At 42.7% G+C, this 26,892-nt stretch overlaps 1 protein-coding gene across 1 annotated transcript in view; it reads right to left on the bottom strand.

The window, feature by feature from the left end:
• The window catches only part of KIFAP3 (kinesin associated protein 3), a 113,110-nt gene that overhangs the window by 72,711 nt on the left and 13,507 nt on the right, over positions 1-26,892 (bottom strand). The window contains exons 3-10 of the mRNA XM_015832032.2: positions 25,170-25,324; positions 24,739-24,794; positions 15,552-15,693; positions 12,878-12,977; positions 12,624-12,748; positions 4,595-4,693; positions 2,755-2,933; positions 1,644-1,806 (exon numbers count right to left, since the gene is read on the bottom strand). Of these exons, the coding sequence (XP_015687518.1) occupies positions 1,644-1,806; positions 2,755-2,933; positions 4,595-4,693; positions 12,624-12,748; positions 12,878-12,977; positions 15,552-15,693; positions 24,739-24,794; positions 25,170-25,324 (1,019 nt within the window). The remainder of the gene's footprint in view (positions 1-1,643; positions 1,807-2,754; positions 2,934-4,594; positions 4,694-12,623; positions 12,749-12,877; positions 12,978-15,551; positions 15,694-24,738; positions 24,795-25,169; positions 25,325-26,892) is intronic.

Raw genomic sequence — 26,892 nt, 5'->3', positions numbered from 1 at the left:
GAATCTATTGTTAAGTCAACCATACTGAGGTCCAGCAACTTCTAGGTAAGGTATATATTTCCTTTAGCCTCATTAAATGAGACACAGATACAATGTCACTGTCATTCAGAAATACTTAATATTACTTAAATTCAGAGAGAAGAAATGTTTTAGCTGATACATTTATCATTTTGAGAATAGGCTGTAAGTGCTCTCACAGAATTACTGCCATGGAAAACACTTATTCAAAAACCTGTTGGCTTCATTGGTGAAAAATCACTCATAACTTTGATTTGTGTATAAAATTATACAATAATTATTCAGGAAGAGAAAGCAAATTCCAGCAGCCCTTCTAGCTCTCAGGATGCTCTACCACCCTAACATCTTCCCTTTCCATTCCCTAAGCAGGCATAGATGCTTCCAAACAAAGCATTGGATGGTAATGATCTAGTTTCCAACATCTTTGATACTTGTATAGGGCCCAGATGCATTTCTCTAAAGAAAGGGGGAGGTAAAGGCTGTTCCCTTGTGGCATGCCAGTTTCTCACTCAGTTAAAAGATTCAAAAAAATCAACTGAGATGGGAAGCAAACTGGCATCAAGGGAAGCATCTGCATATATACAGTTTTGGTCACCACGATGTAAAAAAGATGTTGAGACTCTAGAAAGAGTACAGAGAAGAGCAACAAAGATGATCAGGGGATTGGAGGCCAAAGCATATAAGGAAAGGTTGCTGGAATTGGGTATGTCTAGTTTAATGAGGAGAAGGACGAGGGGGGACATGATAGCAGTATTCCAATATCTCAGGGGCTGCCACAAAGAAGAGGGAGTCAAGCTATTCTCCAAAGCACCTGAAGGCAGGACAAGAAGCAACGGATGGAAACTAACCAAAGAGAGAAGCAACCTAGAACTAAAGAGAAATTTCCTGACAGTTAGAACAATTAACCAGTGGAACAACCTGCCTCCAGAAGTGGTGAATGCTCCAACACTGGAAGTTTTTAAGAAGAGACTGGACAGCCATTTGTCTGAAATGGTATAGGGTTTCCTGCCTGAGCAGGGGGTTGGACTAGATGACCTCCAAGGTCCCTTCCAACTTTTTTTTTATTATTATTATTATTATTATATTATTATTATTATTATTATTATTATTTATTGATGCCTAATAAATAAATGGAGTAGGGCTTAATCTATTACCTGTTTTTCTCAATGACATGTGTAAGATGACAATGGCTTGCAGAAAATGTGTTTTTTTTTGTTGATTAGATTTTTCTTCCATCTTTATTATTTTATAAATAACTCAAGGCAGCGAATATACCTAACATTCCTTCCTCTCCCTCTTTTTCTCCACAACAACCCTGTGAGATGGGGTGGCCTAGGAGAGAATGATTGTCCCAAAGTCATTTAGAGAGCTTTCATGCCTAAGATGGGACTAGAACAGTCTTCTGGTTTCCAGGCTAGCACCTTAACCACTACACCAAACTGGCTCTAAAATAAATCATAAATAATAATAAAGTAATAAAAATCAACAGATTTTGCAGATAAAATATTGAATTACTGATCATGCTAATCAATAGAAAAATATAATTCATAAAATTTCAATAAACAATGGAGCATGATTATTAAGAACAATGTTAAATTTCATAGTGAGAAAAGAATTAAATCTACCCAACAATGCAGTGAGTTTTGGAAGAAGTCCAACTTGCACCATCTTATTTCTCAAGCCTGTATCAAAGGAAAGGTTCAGTAAAAGTCTAAGAGTAATATTCAGAAGATCTTCATGTTCACATGGTATCATTTTCACTAGTTTGTCAATTATATCCATTTCAACCTATAGAAGAAGCATGGAAAAACACAAAGACTTTTTGAAATATTGCTAACATTTAACCCAAACTGAAGAATAAATGTAATAGACAAATATCTCTCCATTATGTACCAATAATTACATTAAAAATTTGGCTTGTTGGAATATCTCATGAATTATTTATGGATTTTCTTCATTCATCAAGTACAAATAATTTAATTATCCTCAATACATTTTAGTGTATTAAGTTGAAATAGTTACATTTTAATTTTTTTTCCATTTTCAATGTTTTTCAATTTATTCATTTTTTCATTCAACTTCCATTCTGAGATACTGTCTATCTGCTTTAGGGGACAAGGTATTACACCGCTTCAAATAAAGTATATCATGTTCAAAAATGTATCATTTTAAATTACTTTAATATTTGCATTTTGTTTTAAAAGTGGTATTTCCAAATACCTATAATCACTATTAATTCAGAAGAGACATTTGGTCATGATTAAAGGTAAATTAAATATCTCATCTTTTCATTTAGTTGAATACAAATTTACTCAATAAAACTTGTTAGACATAATTCAATAGGCTCACTACAATGACTAAACCACAATAATCTAATATATATAGGATTTTGTTCTCTGAATACCTGAGACCAACTTATATCAGTTGAACCATCTATTCCAATACATTATGGTATAATTTATTACAAGTCACAGTGTCTTTTTAAGAAAGACACCTGAAATTTCATTTTCTCCACTTAATGAACCTGAGATTTTTCTGCATAGTATGTTCTGTCTCTTAAACAACTATGTGACTTTTCCCCATGGAAACAAATAAAGCAACAAAGTGTCTGATGCATAGTATGGGCCACTCAGCAGATAAAAACAAAATGAAAACTAGAAGAAATTTTATTGTGCTTTGTTGACTAGCTTTCAGCTTATGGTAAGAATATTTCAATAGAAAACTATAAAATTATACCATATCATTTTTGTTTTCCATAAAGATGCTGAGTTTCTTCAGAAATGACACAACCAATATTAACAGTTCAAAGTTATCTCGGTCGAGCGCTTTCACCAACATATGGACAATATTCTTGTTCCTCATCTTCAATTCAGTTCGTGTGTCCTCAGCAAGATTTAGCAGCAAATAAAGAGCAACTGATTCATCAGCAGGCAAAAATAAAACACACAATTGAGAGATTATGCGTATTCTCTGTTCACTTTTTAAGTCATGAATTCTTTCAAACATTTGGGCCATTACAAATATCTCCTGTACAAAGTTCAGCAGAGAATAATTGCCAAAAAAGAATATGCTGGTTTTATTAACTAGCCTGTTTCAGCAAAATGTAAGTTTATTGGAGAAAATGTGTACTCTTCCTATACTAAACTCTAATTATCATAACATAAATTAATATGGATTAGTCCAAATTATTTTAATGTGAGCTCTTATTATATTCATCTTTTGTATATGTACTATATACTGTGTACAACAATATACTGAACTTAAACTTAAAAGATAAATCAATATATCTGCATTGTCCATTTCCCAAATGTGTGCTTTTTATTTCTCTGAAGCTTTTCAAAAATCAATTTTTATACATGTCAGCACTATTAAGAAACCAAACTAAGAAACAGATCCAGTGAAGATCTAGACTATTTTTAATTAGAACAATTATAATAATAAAATGTTGAAAGTCTGAATGTGCTACATTTCCCCCTCTTTTATCTTCACTGAAATTGGGGAGGGGAGGGGACAGTGGGCTCCATGAGACATTTTTACAAATGTTTCTTGGCCTGCGGTTATGTTTCCTTTGTCTGATTGTTCCCTTGGTAGCAGACCTTCCTTCTGACCAAGGCCACCCTCTTTATCCACCACAATGCAACACCTTTTGGTTGTACTGAACTTAATTGTAATTGTTAGCAATTAAACCAATAAGCGATTAAGTGACTTCTGTTAAATATATTATCTTCACAAAAATAATACAAATTAATGCATATTAATATGTTTCTGAACATTTTTTTCATTCATATTTTGAGCAGAAATAAGTTAAATTAATTAGCTGCATTTTCAAGGCACAATCGGATTACATACTTATAAATTCTACTTTAATTAATAAATACTGGGGATCATATTCTTCCTATTCCAGTTATTGCAATACTTCCTGACTTTCGAGATACAAAACTTTGTAAGGCATATAAGAAGAAACATTAAGATACATATAGGGGATGAGTATCTACAGAGGAAAGGAAACGATAGTGTCTGAGGTGATCTCTGCCTGTCTCCTTTTCTCTCTTGGAATTTTTCTGACAGGCTATTTAATGGCACTGATCTTCAGGAGGAATGAAAGTACTTACTAGTGGAGTATTTTCATCTAATGAGCATTCAAATCTAACATTAAATTCTCAGAAACTCTTTCTCTGCGCAATATATTTTCATTTACTGGATATTTTCAAATACTGAATATTTGCTTCCCCATTATTATTATATACACAACAATGTGAAATTATTAATTCCACCATGTTATATTTAACTCAAGGAAGTGAACATGCCTTATACATTAACTGATAGGTCATTGGTTTAACCTATGTTCTTAATGTTCTTAATTCTTTGCACTAACTTTAAAGGGAGTGCTACAAATAGACAGCTAACTTTTTAAACTTTTGGTAAACAAAGATAAACACTACTAAAATGAGTTCTAAGTCATTCAAATAGCTACAATTCTAACAAATAGACTAAGCTATGCAATCTTTCAGACTTTCCCATAATTTCTCTAAATGCTGAGAAGCTATATTGAATAACTGGGAATCAAAATTTGTACCTCGAAGTAGTTGTTCTTGCTTAACCACCAGACCTTGGTACTTTTTAAAGGTTTTTTCATATTCTTTTTTCAGTGTTTGATTTTCAGGATCTTCATCAAGTGGATATTTAGAGATAAGGATATGCCCAACACTTAAGAAATGCAAAACCTATCAATGCTTTTTGATCATGAGGAGATGCATGTGTCCTGTAGGAGTACCTGCTGCAATTACAGGAGGCTATATACATATAGCATAAGATAAGAATCTAAGAATTCATGATTACTTTGTTCAGAAAGCCTAAAGGCACATGCTATACTATCACTCCCATTGGCTTCTCCTGCTTGTAAGAGCAATTAAACCAGTCACCAATGTTCTTGTAATATGTTATAAGCAGGAATTCTGGATTACTTTCCCACTAATCAAAAGTAAGACCTTACCAAAAACAACCCAGGAATTCCAGTTCATACACAACACAAACCAAACATTGAATGGGTTTCCATGACTTGCTTAGCTATTTCTGTGAGCAGGAAGGAAGCACGTATGAATGAGCAATGAATATCAGTATATTGTCTGTAATAAGCAAGAACTATTTGGACATTTTGTGACATATGAACAGCCTCAGTAAATGCCAGCCAATATAAATATAGCTATTCAAAAAAGCAGATTTGCTGCTACTTTGTTGATTTAACCAATCTACTAAAATCTTAGTTCTCTGCACTAACCTTAAAAAAGGGACCATGACAGACCAATACTAATTTCTTGTAGCAATTGCTAAACTAAGATAACCACTAAAATAAAACATTTTCTATCTATACAGAAAAGATACTAATATTCTATTCATTCGCTGATAATAGAGGGTACCATTCTACAGCACTGGAGATGGATAATCCACGAATGGGTTAACTTAATCCTCCTGCCCAATCAGATCAAGTCAGCCAAACTTGCCATGCCTGTCCTGGGCCTGTCTCCACCCAGTTTTCGACTTGATCTGGCCCAGAGCAGACATTGCAGATTGGCTCACAGGCAGGTAGAAACCATTCGTGAATTATCCTAGATTAGTGTTAAAAAATTCTTTCTTCCTTCTTGTTTTTCTCCCCAGAGCAGCATTGGGCTCAACGCTCCTCGAGGGAACAAATTATTACAGATCCCCATTGGGATCAAGTTTCAAACGGATGATTCCGTTTACCCCTAAATTTCCTTTCTTCCCATACCTCCTTCCTTTGGGAAGGGGAGGGGGTCTCTTTCCATTGGGGAAGGGGGGTTTTCTTTTTCTCTTGCAATTCACCCCCCATCCTCACCTCCTCCTGCGGATCGGGGAAGGGGATTCTTTGTGAAACCACCCCCCCATCCTCATCTCCTCTCACCTCCTCTCGGGGCACGGAGCTTGCGGCGGCAGCCCCGCCGGCTTTAAAACAGCCGGACCGGCTCGGAGGAGGAACAAATAACTTCCTGGACGTCGGAGCTTGCGGCTGCGGCTCCGACGGCCCTGAGATCAGCACATCGCGCGGAGGCCGCAGGGGCCTCAGATCGGACCGGAGCGGTTCCTGCCAACTCTCCCGGCGTTGGAGCTTGCGGCTGCAGCTCTGAAGTCATCAAAGAAGGCCAGGCAGATCGCGGAGGCCGCAGGGGCCTCGGATTGTCTCATCGCGTTACAGGCGCCTCGGTGACGATTTAGGCGCCGAGGAGCAGCCAGAACAGACTGGGCCGGGTGAGTGGCACTGAGGGACCGGGGGGAGGTGTGCAGGCCGGAGGTGACCAGGCCGGACGCGGCCGCCATTTTGGGACCGCGTGGTCACAAAGCCCCAGATAAAGGGGGAAAAGGGGGGGAGGAAAGAAGGAAAAAAAGCCCTTTTCGCTGCTCTTGGCAGCCTTCAGTAGCGGCGCTTTCCTCCTAGCCGAGATCCACACAATTCCCTGGGAGCTGGGACCCCATTAGGACCTCACTGAGGCTCATTGTCAAGGGTTTATCTCCCGGAGTCACAGTTGCCAAGGCGCTCTCAAGAATTCCCTCATGGCATTCACAAAGAAAGGTCAGATAGTTCCACCTTTCCCCTAATCCTTGGCTTAGGCCCAAGAGTCTGATTGGGCCGTCTGGTGTCTCGAACCCTGGTCACTCTTGGCTTGCTGTTCATACAGTGGTGCTCAGCCTCCGCTACTGTATTGTTGCCATTTGTAGATTGCTGGCTGGGTAACACAGCAAGCCTTACCAGCAGGCCACAGCCCACTTCAGGCGGAGGCATTGACAACTGCAGGTAGAACCGGTCTTGGTTTAAACTACCACTGGTTAGGTGACTGGGGGGGGATAGGGCAGCCTAATTTAAAACCTTGCCCTAAACCTTTATCAGCCAATTGATCCCTTCCCAGGTGCACCCTCTAGCGCAGTGGTTCTCAACCTGTGGGTCGGGACCCCATTTGGGGTCGATCGGCCATTTCACGGGGGTCGCCAAGCAAGGTTGTCCGCCATTTTTTTTGTCTGCCATTTTTTTTGCCCACCATTTTTTCCCCTTTTCTGGCGGGTGCCTTACCTCCCTTGGGCTGGGCCAGCTGGTGGTCGGCCTGCTCCGTCTGCCGCTTGCCAGCTACGCCTCGGCAGGTGCAGGGGGCGGAACCACACATGCGTGGCGCTCCTGGGCAGGGAAAGTCCTCGACTTACGACCGGTTGGGTAGTCCTCGACTTACGACCGGTTTAGTCCTCGACTTACGACCGGTTTAGTCCTCGACTTATGACCGGTTGGGGTCGCGGCATTAAAAAGGTTGAGAACCACTGCTCTAGCGCACATGAAGTCTTTTGCACCAGCATGGAGGAAAACACGACCATTGAATCCAGGGTCGCCTCTCCTCCTTCTTCAGGGCGGAAAAGGCACAGATCTCCTTCCCAGGAGGCCGCTGGCAGGATCGCAGCCAAGGTCAAACCCAAGGCTGCTTCTGGGGGGAAAATCTCCAAATTGGCTGACAGGAGGAGACACCAGGCACTGGAAAAGGAGTTTTCAAAGGCTCAAAAACAGGCCAGAGCTGAGACTGCTCAGACTGAATCCACCTTTTTTGATCTACCCCTAGGTCCTTCTTCCTCCCCTCAGGAGATCTGGGCACCGACAGAACCGCCCACCTCCTATGACGAAGCCGATGTGGCAACTGAAACATATACCTTCAGGTCACCCTCTACCCCACGGGCCCCGCAGGGCCCGGAGGCCACCTTTACACCCACGGCCGCGGGGCTTAGAGGGGAGGAGACCATCCTTTCTTCCTTGGACGATAGGATCCAGGCCATAGTGGATAGGGCACTGGAGCGGGCCCTTGCGGTCAGGTCTCCATCAGTGCCCAGAGCGGAATCAGTGCTTTCACTCCCTCTCACAGTACATCAGAGCTCTCGTGACCCTCCATCTCCAGTTCATTCTTCCTTCAGCGGGGTCTCATTGACCCCGGAGCAGGAGCAGGCGCTTGACGCCCCTTGGTCAGAGGAGGAGGAACCGGCACCGGATCCGCCCCCGTTCGGAGGGCTCTTTAATCCATCTCTTTTTCTTCCCCTCCTTCGCAAGGCTAGCTCAGTACCACACGGTGTACCTGACCAGCCCACCCCAGCGACTTCCACAACAGACCCAGAGACGGACCCAGCCTTCGTAGAACCGGTGGTCACTCAACACCATGTTCCATGCCCAGCTCTGTTCCTCAACGCAGTTAAGAAACAATGTGCTTCCCCAGGTAGCTTCCCCCTCCCAGGCGGAAATGACAGGAAACTGTTTAGCGTGGCTCCAGAATTAGAGAAGGCATTGCAGGTTCCCACGGTGGATGAACCCCTGTATCACTTGTTCTCCCCTTTCACCATTTCAGGGGATATGGCAGAGGCTCTAAAATCTGAAGAGCGCAGATCGGAAATGGCCTTTAGAAGGTCACACCAGGCGGCAGCATGGTCTATCAGGGCTTCCACTTCAGCCTCCTTTTCACGAGATCCGCCCTAATCTGGCTCCGTCAGTTGCAGGCCAGGATCCCCCCCCGGAGGATCTTCGCACACATCAGGACCTGAGCAAGTTAGTAGCCACGACGGAATACGCTTCCGATGCATCCCTACACGCTGCTCAGTTCTCCTCCAGATCCTTGGCGTCCAACGTGACAGCCCGCCGCATGTTATGGTTAAAACACTGGCAGGCAGACGCCAAGTCCAAGTGGCGTTTGGCAGCAGCCCCATATCAGGGTAGTAAGCTGTTTGGGGACGCCTTAACCCCTTTCTTATCAGAAAACAAGGATAAGAAGAAGATCCTGGCCCATATTACTAAACGATCCGACAGACGTCCTGCCCCGTACAATCGTAGACAGTCCTTTCGCTCTGCCACCACTCCTCACAACACACAGCCTGCCCGGTCCTTCACTCCTAGGCAGGACCGCCAGGCTGACAGGCCGGCCCAGCGGCCAAGGCAGCAATTCCAGTCCAAATGGCCCTTTCGAGGCGGGGTCGCCCCTTCCGTAAGAAGTGACCCCCCCACCGGATCCTCCCATAGGGGGAAGGCTGTCCCTCTTCATCACTCAATGGGAGGTCACCACCATAGACGCTTGGGTTCTGGACACCATCAGACACGGCCTGTCTCTGGAATTCATTTCCAGTCCCCCAAGACAGTTCATTGCTTGCCCACAATCAAAAAAGCCCCTAAGGAGAGGTCTCATGCAGGAGGCCATCAGGCACTTATTAGACATCAGAGCCATAGATCAGGTACCTGCGGCCCAACAGGGACACGGATTCTACTCCATCCTCTTCGTAGTTCCCAAAACCTCAGGAGGATGGAGGGCAATCTTAGACCTGAAACGCCTGAACCTTTATTTGACATACCGAAGGTTCAAAATGCAGACTCTTCAGTCCATCCTGGGCAGCATCCGAAAGGGGGACTTCCTCACATCAGTGGACCTAACAGAGGCCTACCTTCACATTCCCATCACCCCCGGCCATCGCCAGTTTCTCAGGTTCTGCTACATGGGACATCATTACCAGCACAGGGCACTTCCATTCGGTCTTTCATTGGCCCCAAGGGTTTTTTCCAAGGTCCTGGCAGTTCTTGCAGCACATCTGAGATTGATGCCGGTTCAGGTGCAATGCTACCTGGACGACATTTTAATACAGTCGTCCTCACCACAGGGGGCTCTGACAGACTTGAGTCTGGTGACCAGAGTCCTGCAGAGCCATGGCTTTTCGGTCAATTTCAAGAAAAGCCAGACAGTTCCATCAACAAGATTGCTCCACCTAGGGGCCATCATAGACACGGTAGAGTGTCGGGTTTACCTGTCCTAGGAATGCAGGGACAGTATACGGGACCTGGTTCTCAGGGTCTGCAGGGAAAACACTCTGTCTCCCTCCGGGCTTTCCCAGCTTCTGGGAAAGATGATTTCGTGCATCTCGATCGTTCCCTGGGCCAGGTTACACTCGCGGGACCTTCAGTGGCTTCTGCTCCCCTACCAGAAAAAGGGAACAAGCACTTCCACCAGAGAGGTAAGGATTCCACTATACATCTTACGCTCCCTCAGATGGTGGCTCTCCCCAGCCATGACCAGGGGGTCCCTCTTCAAGGAGCCAAGCCGGCTCACGATCACTACGGACGCCAGCCTGTTTCAATGGGCACAAGGATGGTGGTCTCGGTCAGACCTGAGACACAATATCAACTGGCTGGAACTCAGGGCCATACATCTAGCCCTTCGCCACTTTCACCGCGACATTGCAAAACAACATGTGCTGGTCCTTACGGACGTGGCAGCAAAGGCACACGTGAATCGACAGGGGGGCACTCGGTCCCGTGCGCTGTCCGAAGCACAGCAGCTGTGCTCCTGGGCAGAGACCAATCTCGCCTCGCTCAGGGCGGACCACATCTCGGGGGAGGCAAACAAGAGGGCAGACTTCCTGAGCAGGTCAACGGTGGACCACTCAGAGTGGCGGCTACACCCGAGGCTATTCAGGGAGATCACCCACAGATTCGGGCCTCCCATCATAGATCTGTTTGCCTCCAAGACAAATGCCCAACTCCCACGGTTCCTGTCACGATTTCCAGTCCAGGGGGCAGAGGGAGTAGACGCCCTTCGGGGGCCATGGCCGGACGGCCTACTATATGCCTTCCCCCCCTTCCGGCGGTCATCCGCAAGCTTCTGCAGGAGAAGGCAGAGGTGCTTCTGGTAGCCCCTTTCTGGCCGCGGAGACCCTGGTTCGTCGATCTCGTCGGTCTTTCCCAATGCGCCCGTGGAAAATTCTCCCAGACAGGATATCCCTGACCCAGGGGGGTCTGACTCACCCGGACCCTCAATGGCTTCAGTTAGCCGTTTGGCACTTGAACGCCAGATTCTTTTGCCGGTGGTGTTCCACCCAGCAACTTCCCTTATCGGGTCTGACCGTCCCACATATCCTATTAGAGGGGCTGAACAAGGGATTGGCACCTAACACCTTGCGTAGACAGGTAGCGGCCCTGTCTACATTGCTCTCTTCCGATACTGTTAACTCTCTGAGGCAGCACCCTTTGATCCGTTCCTTTCTCAAGGGAGCCACTAACACCAAGCCCCCAGTGGTACACCGATACCCCACGTGGGAATTACCTAGGGTCCTTCAGGCCCTTACAAAGGCCCCTTTCGAGCCCCTCAGATCGTGCGACATGAGATCCTTATCCCTTAAGGTCGCCTTCTTGGTGGCCATCACCTCGGCCCGGAGGATCTCTGAGATGGCGGCTTTCTCAGGGAGGATCTGTGCGTTTTCCACCGAGATCGGGTCACTCTTCGCTTAGACCCCACCTTCGTTTCCAAGGTTAATTCTCTCTTTCATAGGGCCCAGGAGATCGTTCTCCCTGATTTTTGCCCTAATCCGTCTCACGATCTGGAACGTCAGTGGCATTCGCTGGATGTCCGTCGGGCCCTACGTTATTACATTAAAAGGACGGCCACCTTTCGCAATTCCGAGGCACTTTTTGTCTCTTTCCATCTTTCCTCCAAGGGCAGGAAGGTCTCGGCTTCCACGATCGGTCGTTGGATAAGAGCTTGCATTACGGAGGCATACCAGGCCAATTCTTGGCCGGCGCCACGCCGGGTCACAGCCCACTCTACGCGCAGCGCGGCCACCTCGGCGGCTTGGGCCACGTAGGCCCCCATCAAGGAGGTATGTAGGGCAGCCACGTGGTCTTCCCCGTCTTCATTTATCCGGCACTATAAACTGGACAGGTACGCTTCTGCCGAGGCATCCTTTGGCAGGAGGGTTCTCCAACAAGTGGTGCCTCGAGACACGATTCCAAACTTGCCCGCTTCCCTCCTGTAAGGACAGTGGGCTTTGGTATTCCCATTCGTGGATTATCCATCTCCAGTGCTGTAGAAGGGGCGTTGTCTTACCTGAATGCCGTTTCTCAGCACAGAGATGGATAATCCACACCCACCCAATTAGGTCCTTAGGCCTAGGGTCTAGTCTGTGAGCCAATACGTCATGCTGTCAGTCAGTGCTGCGTCGTCGTCGAAAACTGGGTGGAGACAGGCCCAGGACAGGCGTGGCAAGTTTGGCTGACTTGATCTGATTGGGCAGGAGGATTAAGTTAACCCATTCATGGATTATCCATCTCCGTGCTGAGAAACGGCGTTCAGGTAAGACAACGCCCCTTCTCATCTATATAAATAAAAATGTAAATGTTCGTTTGTTCAAAATCTTAAATCTCCGAAAGTTCTTCACCGATTGCTTTGAAATTTTGACACAACGTTGCATTCAAATACACGCGTTTTTATATACCTACTATTATATAGATGTCACACCTGTGACAGGTAAAAACATGCTTTTTTTGAAAAACAGCACCATCTGTTGGCTGAGTGAACGAGAGCCACAGCAGCGCGTGGCTGGGTACAGCTAGTAAATAATATATTCAATCTTGAAAGCATTACTAAAATATTTTATTTAAAAATTAAAGGATAGGAGAATCTGAAGAACAATCAAATGAGTATGCAGAATGAACACAACAAGCTGGATAAAATGAAGTAGACTGTTCTAAGTTGTAAAAATATGTTGGATTCATGCTTGTCCATTAATCTATTAACAACAACAAACAAGGATATCAGCTTTCTTCTTCTTGGTAAGTTCCTCTTGCCAGAGTTCATGCCTCTTTAGCTCATGATCAATGATGTTCATGCAAAGAGCTCCAATTTTATAGTGTGTTATCAGTCCATGAAACTGAGAAAAGCTACATTAAAAAGAATTAAATCAGAGTACTGGCTCCAGAGTAAATCCTATATTAACCCACAAGCATAACTTAATAACCACTGCTTCCAGAACATACTGACTTATATACAGTACATGTTACTATACGTACCTGGAAAAGCAGAAGAATATATATATTATATTAGTAGCAAGTTCTACACTTTGTTTCCAGTCCTCTCGTAGAACCCTGGCCAAAGCACCCAATGCAGTTTCTAAAAAGTAAGAAGGAAAGTACTTTCTCAACAATAGCATGAAGTTCATATTTTTAATGCACTATAGTATGTCCTGCCTAATGACTGAATCAAACAAAGGGTAGCATCAATCAGGGCTGAAGAATTAAGGGTATGAATAATCTCTGTTCATTTCAATATGAACCTAGTAATAAAAAAAATATTCTGCAAGGCTGACCAGCATGTGAATCTTTCAATGGTCAAGCTAGTCTCGCCACTTGTCTCAAAGAAGTTGCCTGCTGCCTCTCTGAACTGCAAAGCCCTGATAACAAGCTTATAGTTTTCTTTTTCCTAACCTTTCTGCTATTTAACAGTGTGGCTATTCCCATTCCAATAAGGTAATTGCTCCAACCTCCTTCACATTAAGGATATAATTGACCTCCCAGCCTTGAAGAACAAAGTAGTTAATCTTTTGCTCTCTCTCTCTAGTCACATTATTGTTCTATTGATTGATTTTTCCCATTCATTCTGAGGAGCAGGAACTATCACTGGTTCCCACATGCATGCTTTTGTTTATTATGAATACATAAGTGTCAATTTCAGGATAGTGCTGGATGGGAAGAGGGAACCTGGTGTTATAAAAATATGCACCAGAAGATTCATAAACACAAGCCATGGACATGATGAAAGGCTCTCCTGCCATTGCCTGTTGTGGATGAACAGGATGAGAGCTCCCTCAATATACTGCTTGTATAACATCACTTCATTTAATACAGCTTTATATTTTATTGTAATTGTGGCATCAATAGTTCATTGCTTTTTTTTTCAGGAGCTCACCGATGTAGTCATCATATACAAATCCTGCAGGGGAAAGAATCTGTGATACTAGGTACAGGAAGAAAGCTCAGAGTTATTGGGATAGTCAACTATGGAGATCTGAGCACTCATGGGAAGGTTCATTGACCTGTGTGGACTCCCATGAGAATAGTTAGGGTTAGACATTTCTCCAGCTACTCTGCAGAAAATGATATCTCAACTAGAGTAAGGGTCCCTCATGGAGAGAAAAAGGGAGTTGCATTAATAGGTTGAATAAGAGAGTGACATGGCTTCCGGTTCTGCACAGCTAGACTACAGCTGAGGGATCGAGACAATCCGAGCCCTACAGCTGATTTCTCTCTTTTTGGGAACCATAAATGGGCCCAAAGCTACCCCAGAGAGGTGGCAAGGAAGGAGGGAAGCCTTGCTGATCCTGGGGAGATGGTGGTCGATCCGGACGTCTGGGAAAAGCTCTGCAAAAACTGACAGAAGAAAGGCTACATGCAGCCGAAGCCAGAAAGCACTAAACTAAGTGTGATTGTAAACAGTGTGAGTGAACTGGGTAAGAATATTGACTTTCTCTCTTCTACATGACTGATTTCCTGAGAAAAAAAGAAAAAAACACAGATACCATGGTCAACAGCATCAAAGCCACTGAAAGATCAAAAAGCACAAGGATGGATGTGCCATCAATATCCCAGCTCCATCACAAGTCATCAGCAAGCATGACCAAGACTGTCTCAATACTAAAACCTAGCCTAAAACTAGACCAAAATGAATCTAGATTATGGGTATCCAATCTTTTGGCTTGGCTGGGCTGCATTAAAAGAACAAGAATTGTTTGAGCCGCATATAAAATGTATAATATAGTTCAATAACATAAAAATCACATAATGATGCTGAAAGTTTACAATCTTATAGGGTCACATTAGTAGCTATCCAGGGCTGCATGGGGCACCAGGCCTCAGGTTAGACACGTCTGATGTAGATAATCCATTTCCTCCAGAGTTCTCATCAGCTATGGACTGACCATATTCTCAATAGCCTAGCTTAAAAAAGGAAGGCTGGAGACTGGTTGATAGTTGTTGAAAATCTTTGGATCCAAGGATGGTCTTTTGAGGAGACCACAATACTGCCTCTTTCAAAGCAAGAGATGCCAGCAATCTTATCCACCATATAACCTGAGTAATCCTCACAATAGCCCAACAGATGGTTTTTAAAAGCAATTAACATAATTTCCTATATTTATAGATTCCAGAATGTGCAATATTATCTTTAAAATACTATACACCTTACTGGCTTACATAAGGAAAACACTAATGCTTTTAATGAGAATTTCTGTGGAGTACATAAATTTTAAATCCCAACCTCCCAAAAAAGTCTGGACATGAATCACCATGAATAAAATTAAAAAAATCAGAATAGTACCATACCAAAAATCTTTTGAGTATAAATGTCTCTGAAAGATATAGCTAAACTGTAACAGAGATAAACAATTTCTGTTTTTACATATATATTTTTCTTAGATTTTCAAATTGATCAAACCAAGATAGTCAATGTTACCAAAAATAGTTACTGTGCTATCTCATGATAGCCAATTATTTAATGAGTTCAAGAGTCAGTAAATAACCACGGTCTGGGTTATTCTGAATAAATGCATCTTTAATTAAGGATCAGTTATTCTGAACATAAACTAGTACTTCTTCTGGGATTCCTTTATCTGATTACGGTTAGCTAAATTTACTCCACTTATTAAGCCAAAAGCCAAACCAATCGTAATAGCATTAATTTGATAATTACCATTAAGGAGGAGTTCTTCTAGGTTATCAGGATTTCTGGCCAGCTGCAAAATAAGTGCAGAACCACGAACTTTATCAGGAATATCTTCATATAGTAATTCAATGTACTCATCCATGTCATTAATATTAGCTACTTCATCAATCTGAAAACAGCAGGCAAGAAAAATTAGAATACAGAGGAATGCAAGATGTCAATAAGCAAACACTTATAAGGAAAGTTAAACATGAAACAAACAGTCCAAATGCATTGAAGAGACAATAATTCATGTTAAAAAGTAAAGTTTTGTATAAACTGCTGAGGGAAATATAAAACCAGAATAATTTGAAAGAAAAATAATTAAATTAAATAATACATTAATTAATATCTAATAACATGGAACTTCCGGTTTGCGTCATGGCAATGCAGCCGAAGGAAAGTGGGGCTCCGCTTTCCACGGCTGATTTCGCCCTGCCAGGGGGCCCTAAATGGGCCTAAAGTCGCTCCGGAAAGGCGATGAAGAAGGAGAGGACCCTCGTAGATCAAGGAAAGACAGCAGTTGATCCGCTTGATTCAAGGAAAGCCCTCCAAAGCGGCAGGGGAAAGGTTAGCGGCATCTCTATGGCTAGCCCAAGCCATCAACAACCGAACAAAGAAAGCACCAGCATTACCAGAATTCTAAACAACATGCGTGGAATTGGGTGAGAATATTAATCCTTTCTCTCCTACTTTGACACTTGATTCCCTGGATAAGACAAACTCCTCTAAAGCAAGAAATCCCCAAACATGAGAAGAGGCTTTTGCCCCACCCTTCCAGAGAAATAAAAGTGGCGAGTCAATCTTTTTTGGGGACAAAAACAAAGAAGAATATAATATCAAAATGGAAGTACTATAAAGACAGAGTGTTGACAAACTGCAGAATTGAGAAAACTGTTAAGGGTTTTTTCTTTGGAAAGAATATTGGGGTGAAATTCAAGAAACTTTAAAGCGGAAATAATGGTTTGCTTTAAGTGTTGGAAAATGGATATCTGAAGACATCTAGTGGTGGCATAGAGGTGCACCATTAAGCTTGTTGTGGCTAGAGTGGACTTCGCACAATGCCCAGACACAGGTAAACACCTAGCTTCTTTGATCCTCAGTCAAGTTTTTAGTTCAACAGAGAACAGCTGGCAACGGAGAAAAATATTTTGGGCTATTCTCTGCTTGGTGGAAGTTATAACTGTTTTGAAATTTGTTGACTATCTTGGATTACAAACATTGACTGAACTTTAACTTTTGACTTTCTGCCTCTTGGTTATTTTTTACCGGGAGGAGACCAAGGGATTGACTGTGAGGTGGTTGGACATTGTGGATTACAAGCATTGGTTGACTGAAATTTTTGGATTCCTGGACAGAAGAGTTGTGACAAAATATCCCTTGTTGATGGTAGACCTATATTTTGGAATTTACTGTATTACAAAGGCTATACACAAAGACTATAAGAATTATATGAGATTATTTTAAACCTAAATCTAAAACTTTAAGTTGTATATTATTGTATTGATTATAAGATTGGTCTGTTAAATACAGGGGAAATACAAATAGAGGGAGGGAACAAAAATGAGTGTTCTACACTTAGCTAAAAGTGGTAAAAAAACCACCCCAAGTATCCACCTCTGAGCTCCCAATCTGGTACACCAGACACAAAGAACTAATAACTTCTAGAAGGAAATGCAATTTATATTGCAATCAATTCAACAGGCAATTGAGTCACATAAAGAAGACTTAGGAAGAAACCATGATGAGACTAAAGAGAATCTGAACAAGATAAATGAGCAAGTTTTCATAACTTAAAATCAAAACTAGGGAATCCCCAGAAAATAATTACAAAGAACGAACAAGGAATCCAGAAAATAGAAGATATAGAAGAAATTGATCCAAAGACAGAGGATATAAAGGAAGGAAACTACAGACTGACACAGACAAATACTGAAGACTTAGAGATAATACTGTAAATGGAAAAGGCACACCATCCCTCAAGATCTCAGAATATACTTGAAGATAAGGAAGAAGACCGTATAGAACATATTATAGAGCCTTCAGAAGAAGCGTTAGAAACTGGGAAACAATAAAAAAAAAAAAGAGAGAAGCTGAGGGAGGAGGAAAGGTGGAACTTTTCAATGTACCATATTTTTCGCTCTATAAGACGCACTTTCCCCCCCCCCAAAAAAGATGGGGGAAAATGTCTGTGCGTCTTATGGAGCGAATGCCGCCTCCCACCGCGCCGCTCCGCGTCCCACACCTCCGTGTTTCAAGTCTCTGTGGCACAGAACTGCTGGCGTTATGCTTGGGCGGAAGACGTTTTCTTTTACAGATGGGGTGGGTGGGCCTGACATTCGCGCGCAGGCAGGACCCCGCCCGCCGAGCCACCGCTTCCCCATCGCCCTGCACGCCAGCCATCTCCGTCTCCAGACCTCCCAGCTTACGGGCGCAGGTCCGGGGCTCGCCAGCTGATGGGCGCAGGAGGTAGGCGCCGCCGCGGCCTCCCAGCCGCTTGCTTCTTCGGCTGGAGCGACTGCAAGGGCTTGCATGGTCCCCAAGGGCCGCTGACGCACTCCCCGCCGCTGGCAACCATGCAAGCCCTTGCATGGTTGGGTGGGCCTGACATTTGCGCGCAGGATTCGCGCGTGCCTACCTCTTGCGCCCGCCGAGCCACCGCTTCCCCATCGCCCTGCACGCCAGCCGTCTCCGTCTCCAGACCTCCCAGCTTACGGGCGCAGGTCCGGGGCTCGCCAGCTGACGGGCGCAGGAGGTAGGTGCCGCCACGGCCTCCCAGCCGCTTGCTTCTTCGGCTGCCTCCCGTCCTGCTCCCCCTCTCCACCCGTTCGGCCGAGGCGATGGGGACGGTGGCCGGGAGGTGCTGCCTCCCGTCCTGCTCCCCCTTCCCTGCCTGTTCGGCCGAGGAGGCGATGGGGACGGCGGCCGGGAAGCGCTGCCTCCCGTCCTGCTCCCCCTTCCCTGCCCGTTCGGCACCGTCTGCCTTTCATTCTCTCTCTCTCCTAACCTGGAGGGAGAGGGAGGGATAGAAAGAGAGAAAGAGGAAAGGAAGAGAAAGAGAGTAAAGAGAGAAAGAGGAAAGAGAAAGAGAGAGGAAAGAGGGAAAGAGAAAGAGACAGAGAAAGAGAGAAAAAGAGAGGAAAGAGGGAAAGAGAGAGGAAAGAAAGAGAAAGAAAGAGAAAAAAAGAAAGGGGAGAGGAAAGAGAGAAAAAGAGGAAAGAAGAGAGAGGAAAGAGAAAGAGAGAAAGGGAGAGGAAAGGGGGGAGAGGAAAGAGAGAAAGAAAGAGGGGGAGAGGAAAGAGAAAAAAGATTGAGAAGAGAGAGGAAAGAGAAGAGAAAGAGAGGAAAGAGAAAGGAAAGAGGAAAGAGAGAAAGAGGAAAGAGGGAAAGAGACAGAGAAAGAGAGAAAAAGAGAGGAAAGAGGGAAAGAGAGAGGAAAGAAAGAGAAAGAAAGAGAAAGAAAGAAAGGGGAGAGGAAAGAGAGAAAAGAGGAAAGAAGAGAGAGGAAAGAGAAAGAGAGAAAGGGAGAGGAAAGGGGGGAGAGGAAAGAGGAAAGAGAGAAAGAAAGAGGGGGAGAGGAAAGAGAAAAAAGATTGAGAAAAGAAAGAGAGGAAAGAGAAGAGAAAGAGAGAGGAAAGAGAAAGAAAAGAGGAAAGAGAGAAAGAGGAAAGAGAAAGAGAGAGGAAAGAGGGAAAGAGAAAGAGACAGAGAAAGAGAGAAAAAGAGAGGAAAGAGGGAAAGAGAGAGGAAAGAAAGAGAAAGAAAGGGGAGAGGAAAGAGAAAAAGAGGAAAGAGAAAAGGAAAGAGAAAAGAGAGAGGAAAGAGAGGGAAAGAGAAAGTGGAAAGAGGAAAGAAGAAAGAGAGAGAGAGGAGAGAGAAAGAGGAAAGAGAAAGAGAGGAAAGAAAGGAAAGAAAGAGAAGAGGAAAGAGAAAGAGAAAGAGAGAAAGAGGAAAGAGGAAAGAGAGAGGAAAGAGAAAGAGGAAAGAGAAAGAGAGAGACAGAGAAAGAGAGGAAAGAGAGAGAGAAAGTTAGAGGAAAGAGGAAGAGAAAGAGAGAAAGAGAGAGGAAAGAGAGATGGACAGATAGAGACAGAAAGAAAGAGAGAGGAAAGAGAGAGAAAGTTAAAGGAAAGAGGAAGAAAGAGGAAAGAGAGAAAGTTAAAGGAAAGAGGAAGAAAGAGGAAAGAGAGAAAGAAACAGAAAGAGAAAGTTAGAGGAAAGAGAGAAAGGAAAGAGAAAAAGGAGAGGAAAGAAAGAGAGAAAAAGAGGAAAGAGAAAGAGAAAAAGAGGAAAGAGAAAAAGAGGAAAGAGAGAGAGGAAAGAGAAAGAGAAAGGGAGAGGAAAGGGGGAGAGGAAAGAGAAAAAGAGGAAAGAGAAAAAAGATTGAGAAAAGAGAGGAAAGAGAAGAGAAAGAGGAAAGAGAAAGGAAAGAGGAAAGAGGGAAAGAGAAAGAGAGACAGAGAAAGAGAAAAAGAGGAAAGAGGGAAAGAGAGAGAAAGATAAAGGGGGAGAGGAAAGAGAGAAAAAGAACGAAAAAAGGAAAGAGAAAGAGAAGAGAAAGAGAGAGACAGAGAGACCCTTTTGACATCTAGAATGAAGAGAACTCTGCATACGGTATATCTTTTTACCTTTATTTTATATATACACAGACAGACAGACAGACAGACAGACAGACAGACAGACAGACACACACACACACACACACACATATATATTAAAGGTAAAAAAGGATATATGCAGTGTTATCTTCATTTTAGATAGAATATTTTTTTTCTTGTTTTCCTCGTCTAAAAACTATGTGCGTCTTATGGTCAGGTGCGTCTTATGGTGTGAAAAATACGGTATATGATTGGGTTGAACTCCCCCTCAGAAATATCTTATTTAAATGGCTTTCCCTACTACAAAGAGTACCCATAAAAACAGAGGACAATTTGACAATTTAAATACATGGACTTGGAAACCTATCTGGCAAAGAAAGAAAGCTAGAGTTAGACTAAAGAAAATAGAGGACTTGATCTACTGGATGGGGCCCTATCAAACAGGTGTTTAAATATGGCTAGAAACAGATAACCTTTAGATACTAAAAGAGCATCATACTTAGAAAGATATGATTTATACTTAGGATAGTGTACTTTTTATATATAAAGGACAGATGGTGAAATAATGCCAAGGTGGTTTCAAGTCTGTGCTCTCCAGATGTGGAGCTTCTGACCATCAAATGCAGACCCTTCTATCTGCCTAGAGAATTCTCTGTTACCATTATCACAGCTGTGTATATCCCCCCTGATGCAAACAGAGAAGAGGCCCTGAAGGTTCTCTGCCATACCATCAGTGACTTACAAACTACTCACCCAGAGGGTGCATTTATTGCAGTGGGAGATTTTAACCAAGTAAATTTGAAAGCTACCCTGCCACATTTCCATCAATATGTGGACTTTGCAACCAGAGGAGACAATACACTGAATCTTGCTTATTCCAACATCAAGAAGGCTCACCTAGGCTCCTCTGACCATCTCACAGTGCTGCTTATTCCAGCATATAAACCTTTATTAGTCAGAGTGAAACCTATAGTAAAGCAGGTGAGGGTTTGGACAGAGGGAGCTATAGAAGCATTACAAGACTGCTTTGAGTGCACAGATTGGGGCATGTTTAAGGAAGCAGCTACTGATAACCAACATACAAATGTTGAGGAGTATGCCACCACAGTGTCTGCATATATCCAAAAGTGCATAGAAGATATCTGTGTCCTGAAAAGCATTGTTATGAAGGCGAATGAAAAACCGTGGCTGACTTATGAGGTCCGCAAGATGCTGAAAGCACGGAATGTGGCTTTTAAATCTGGTGACATGCTGGCACTTAGAATGGCCAGAGCAAATCTGAAAAATGCCATAAAAGGTGCAAAGCAAGCCCATTGCCAGAAAATTCAGAACTTTTTTCAGGACCTAACAAACACCAGGCGAATGTGTCAGGGGATCCAGGCCATTACGGATTACAAGGTGGCTCCATTGAGATGCAAGGATGACACAGACTTCCTAAACAAACTGAATGCATTTTTTGGTAGATTTGAGGCATCAAATAGCACTTCTGCCAGGAAAGCTGTGCCCCATCCTGATGAGCAAGTGCCAAGCTTTGATGTCACCTCTGTCCAGAAAACACTGCAGACAGTTAACATTTGGAAAGCAGCAGGCCCAGATAACATCCTCAGGGAATGCGCAGAGGAACTGGCTTGTGTTCTCACAGATATTTTCAACCTCTCATTGCAGCAGGCAGTGGTCCCATCGTGTTTTAAGACGGCCAGTATCTTGCCAGTGCCAAAAAAGTCCACAATTACAGGCCTCAATGATTACCGTCCGGTTGCACTGACATCCACCATCATGAAATGCTTTGAGAAGCTGATAAAGGACACTATTGTATCTAGCTTCCCGCCAGCATTTGACCCGCTTCAATTTGCCAACCGACCAAATCGCTCTACAGAGGATGCTATTTCTTCCGTTCTCCATCTGAGCCTGAAGCACTTAGAAGAAAGAAATACTCATGTGCATTTGCTGTTTGTCGACTTCAGTTCGGCATTTAACACAATCATTCCCCAGCATCTAGTAGACAAACTGGGCCTTTTAGGCTTAAACACTCCTTTGTGCAACTGGATTCTTGATTTTCTTACCAACAGGCCCCAATATGTGCGAGTTGAAATACCTCTGATACCATTTTCTTGAGCACAGATTCTCCTCAGGGCTGCGTCTTAAGTCCGCTGCTGTTCACCCTGTCGACTCATGACTGTTGTGCTAGGTTTGCCACCAACCATATTGTGAAGTCCGCAGATGATACAATAGTGGGCCTTATTCAGGATGACAAGGTGGAAGCTTACCTCAAGGAGGTTGAGGGGTTGGTAACTGGTGTAAGGAAAACAGCCTAGTTTTAAATATCGGAAAAACCAAAGAGATCATTGTTGATTTCAGAATAGGCAGGCACAGCCACACTTCTCTGTGCATTAATGATTCACCTGTGGAGATGGTTACCAGCATCAAATTCCTGGGTGTGCAGCTAACGAGTAGGCTGACTTGGTCACTCAACAGTGAGAAACTGGTGAAGCGGGCACAGCAGCGCCTGCATTTTCTGCGTCGCATGAGAAAAGCACATCTTCCTTCCCTTGTCCTGACCACTTTCTACAGGGGGACGATCGAGAGCATCCTGTCATACAGCATCACAGTCTGGTTTGGAAGCATCACCGCTTCAGACAAGGCGGTGATGCAGAGAGTGGTGAGAATGGCCGAAAAGATCATTGGCAGTTCCCTCCCTCCCATCCAGGACATAGCACAGAAGCGTTTCTTGAGCAGAGTCCGTAAGATTGTCTGGGACACTACACATCCTCTTCATGACCTGTTTTCCTTGTTACCTTCTGGGAGGAGGCTTCGTAGTATCCGTAGCAGAACATCCAGATTCAGCCATAGTTTCATTCCATACAGCATTAACCTTGTGAACTCTCAAGCTTCCTCCTTCCGTTATATATTCAAGATGGACAGTATTTAATATTTATTTGCTACGTACATGTAGGAATGTGGGTCTATACATATGTTGTTCATAGTATGTTTAGGTGTGCATCATGTATGTGTTTCACTTTGAGAGCGGGGAACTAAATTTCATTTTTGATGTGTGCCATTGTGCCCACAGTAAAAAAATGACAATAAAGGTTATCTTATCTTATCTTTTCTCTGAGATGGGAAACATGAAAATAACAGGATAGTTCTCAATAAGGGAAGCTTTTACTCACCTTAATGTAATTACTGTTGAGAAAATCGTAATTTATAAAGATATTTTGAATACTGAAGGGAAAACAAAATTGAAATAAGAGTTGGGAAAACAGGGTATTGGCTTAATAAGGTGAGTTTAACTGCAAATAAAATTGAGATATGAACTGGATAGAAAAGATGTTGTAATCTAGAACTATTGTTAGTAGATATAATACTAGAAAAATATGATGAAGGAGCATATATTTAATGTTGTATGTATGTTATATGTATTAATAGCAGAAAGAATTGCATTTGTTTAGTGTTTGAAAAGTGAAGAAACATTATTTGAAGAAGAGATTAAGAAAATGCCAGAATGTGTAGAAATTGACAGAGCGACATTGAAGAACAAAAAAAAAGAAGATCAGAGTAATTTTAATATGTATTGTTAAGTAAAAAATGAACCCAGACAACACGTTGTTTCCAATGGTTTTTATTTTTGGAATGGACCTGCTTCTTTGTCAGTTAACATACAAGCAACAAAAAATGATAACAAATTACTATGCTCCAGAATCATAGAAAAAAAAAAGACTTGAAGGGCATGCAGATGTGCACACAGCATCTGCCAGCAAATCTGAAACCAAACATGCCTTTCCCAGGATTGCATTGTGATTGCAGAATGCAATCATGTGAATTAAGGAAATTAAGTAGCTGCTTTAAGGAGTTGCCAGCAAGCTCTGCATTAGAATTCTAGGGATGCTCCATACCACCTTCTTCCCTTTAAATCTGAAGTACTGCATAGTCCTATAAATTATAGCTAATACCATTGGCTCATTCTTTCAGAAACATTTCCTTACCCCAAAGAGATAAACAGATGGGCAAAGAAGCAGTGAGAACCGGAGTGATTTCTGATTTCCTGCCAACTTTCTCATTGACTTTGCTTGTGGAAAGCTAGCAGCGAGTGTCAGAAATCTTGATCATGTGACGGCAGTGTGGTGGCATTGAAGTGGCCACAACTTTGCCTATACAACTGATCTGAAGATCATTAAAATGTCAATCCCACAGGAATAATGATTCCTGTTGTCCTATGGTGGAATTGAAGGTTTTAGGTTTTAGTAGTATATAAATTCAAATACAGCCTAAGCCCAGGTATTACAGTAAAATAGAGAACTATAATAGTAACTTCAATAGTTATTTTGTTTCATAATTATTAGAAAGAAGGAACAGAGAAAACCAAAAAATAGTGGATTAAATAAATTAACTAAATTAAATTTAAAAAGTTTTAAAATATAATAATTTATTATATTTTAAATAATACACAACTAAACAATGAAGACATATAAGATGCAAGTCAATTTAAAATAGATTCATCTTTAATAGTTTCTGTATTTTTGTATAAAATACGAATTTAGTAAAAACACTAAAGTTTAATTGGATTCAATTGTACCTACCTCCATCCCTTCAAATGGTGGTGGATCTTTAGGTTTATTGGATTTTTCTTTCTTTTCTGTGGAAAGACAATGCAGAATAATGACTTAAATACTTACTTTTGTCATGTTTAGGAAAAAAGGGTACCGGTAATTAGAATGGGTGAAATTGATTAAATGTGAAATCAGCATTTCTACAGGCATATACCCTAAATGTTTAAGCATAATTTTCCACAATCAATCAATAAATCAATCAATAAATCAATCAATTGAAACCAATAGTGCTAAATTTCCTTTCAATACACAAATGATAATTGTTTTTCCATAAATCTACCAACTATTCTGGTTGAAAAAGCGGTTGCCAACAGTACTGCCCCTTTCCTCTCAATATTCTCAAAGGAAAAAATGCTCATACCACATACAATTTGTTTCTCATCTGAACTTGTTTTGCTCACCTTTAGCAGATGAGGTGTCTCTGCGATTTTGCAGGTAATAGAGTAATTGTTCCACCTCAGCCATTTTCGAGGGATGAATAAGTTTGCACTCCTCTACCACCTTCCGAGCCAAGGAAGAAATGTCTGTATTTGTATTAAGACTTTTCAACCGAATGCTGTAAAATCAAGCATAGAAGCTTTTATTTTCAGTTTGCACAGAAATTCTATCTTCAACATTTAGTTTTAAATGTATAAAACTAAAAGTCTTTAAATATAAATTATTTTACAATTTCAACCTTATCAAGAGCTGTGGTGATGCAGTAGTTCGAATGCAGTATTGTAGGCAAATTCTGCCCACAGCCTGCGGTTTGATCCTGACAGCCACAAGGTTGACTCAGCCTTTCATCCTTCTGAGGTTGGTGAAATTAGGACCCAGATTGTTGGGGGTAGTATGCTGACTCTGTAAACCGCTTAGAGAGGGTTATAAAGCACTCTGAAGCGATATATAAGTCTAAGTCTTATTGCTAATTTTATAGACCACACTGAAAACAACTATAGAACAAATATGGCAGAAATAATAAAAAGTATCAAATATATCAGGAAACAGTCTGTTATCCCCAATTTCATGTATGGCCACTGAACTAAAACTAAAGCTATTCCTCATTTAGCGACCATAATTGGGACTGGCAACTAGTTAAGCAAACTAGTTGCTAAATGAAACTGTGACTGTGATTATGATCTTACTTCAGCTTTCCTGCTTTAAACCTGCAAAGGTCATAAATGTGAGGATTGGTTGTAAAGTTACTTTTTCTTTTTTTTTTTTAAATAAAATTTTTATTGATTTTTCATTAAAAAACAAAAACATAAATCTTTTATCACAATATCAACCAAAAAAAAAGAATCAACACTAATCAGTACATTCATGGACATGTCCGGTGTCCCCCTCCTGCACCACCCTCTCACTTGCCTACACCTTCCTCCTCCACATCCTACCGCCACTCCTCCTTCCTCCCTCCCTCTTTTCTACCTCCCTTTCTCCCTCAACCATCCCGTCAGTGCAGTTGGGGTATCACCGGGCACCTCCTTAACATACATATATATACATATAAATCTATAATACCAACCTACCCCTTTCCCCCTCCCCCCCCAGGACTTCCCGAAGCTAATCTAGGAAATAAATACATAATCATCCAATTCTAATCAAAACTACTCATTATTACTACACACTAGTACAAAATTGCTCTGACTCTAAAATAACATTAAATTATAACAAAAAAATTTTTTTTTTTAATTATATTATATAACCATCTTGCCCCGTTTGAGATTGCCACCACGAGGACTTTCTCCCCTCCCCTACTTTGCTGATGGACCTCCGATACGACTGTGGACTGTATTTGAGGAGGGAACTGCTGGCCCTGCGCGACTCCCCCATCGCGCAGGCATGGCCCAATACCATTCTAAGGGTCGGCCTTGATGAAGGGGTCTGGAACCCCGAGAGGTGGCATTCAGCGACAGCACTGAGGGAACTAAGAAGAAGAAAACTATGGGTCTTCTTAGAGGGGTGTTTTACTAAATTTTTAGGGGGTTCGGGGTTGGCCCGAGAGGAACTAGGGGAGTCCTCTCCGAGGCCAAGGCCAGTCCTGTCTGGGGGGCGCGGAGTGGTAAGGGAGGAGACTGGGGAGCTGGCGGAGGGTGGTGTGATAGGTACGGTCAGTGGGAGGGGCAGATATGGCGGGAGCAGAGG

Source organism: Protobothrops mucrosquamatus, unplaced genomic scaffold, assembly GCF_001527695.2.
Source record: "Protobothrops mucrosquamatus isolate PMUCROS unplaced genomic scaffold, P.Mucros_1.0 scaffold_294, whole genome shotgun sequence".
Taxonomy (NCBI): Eukaryota; Metazoa; Chordata; class Lepidosauria; order Squamata; family Viperidae; genus Protobothrops; species Protobothrops mucrosquamatus.
Note: the sequence above shows the minus strand (reverse complement) of the source record. Positions and strands in the feature narration are given on the sequence as shown.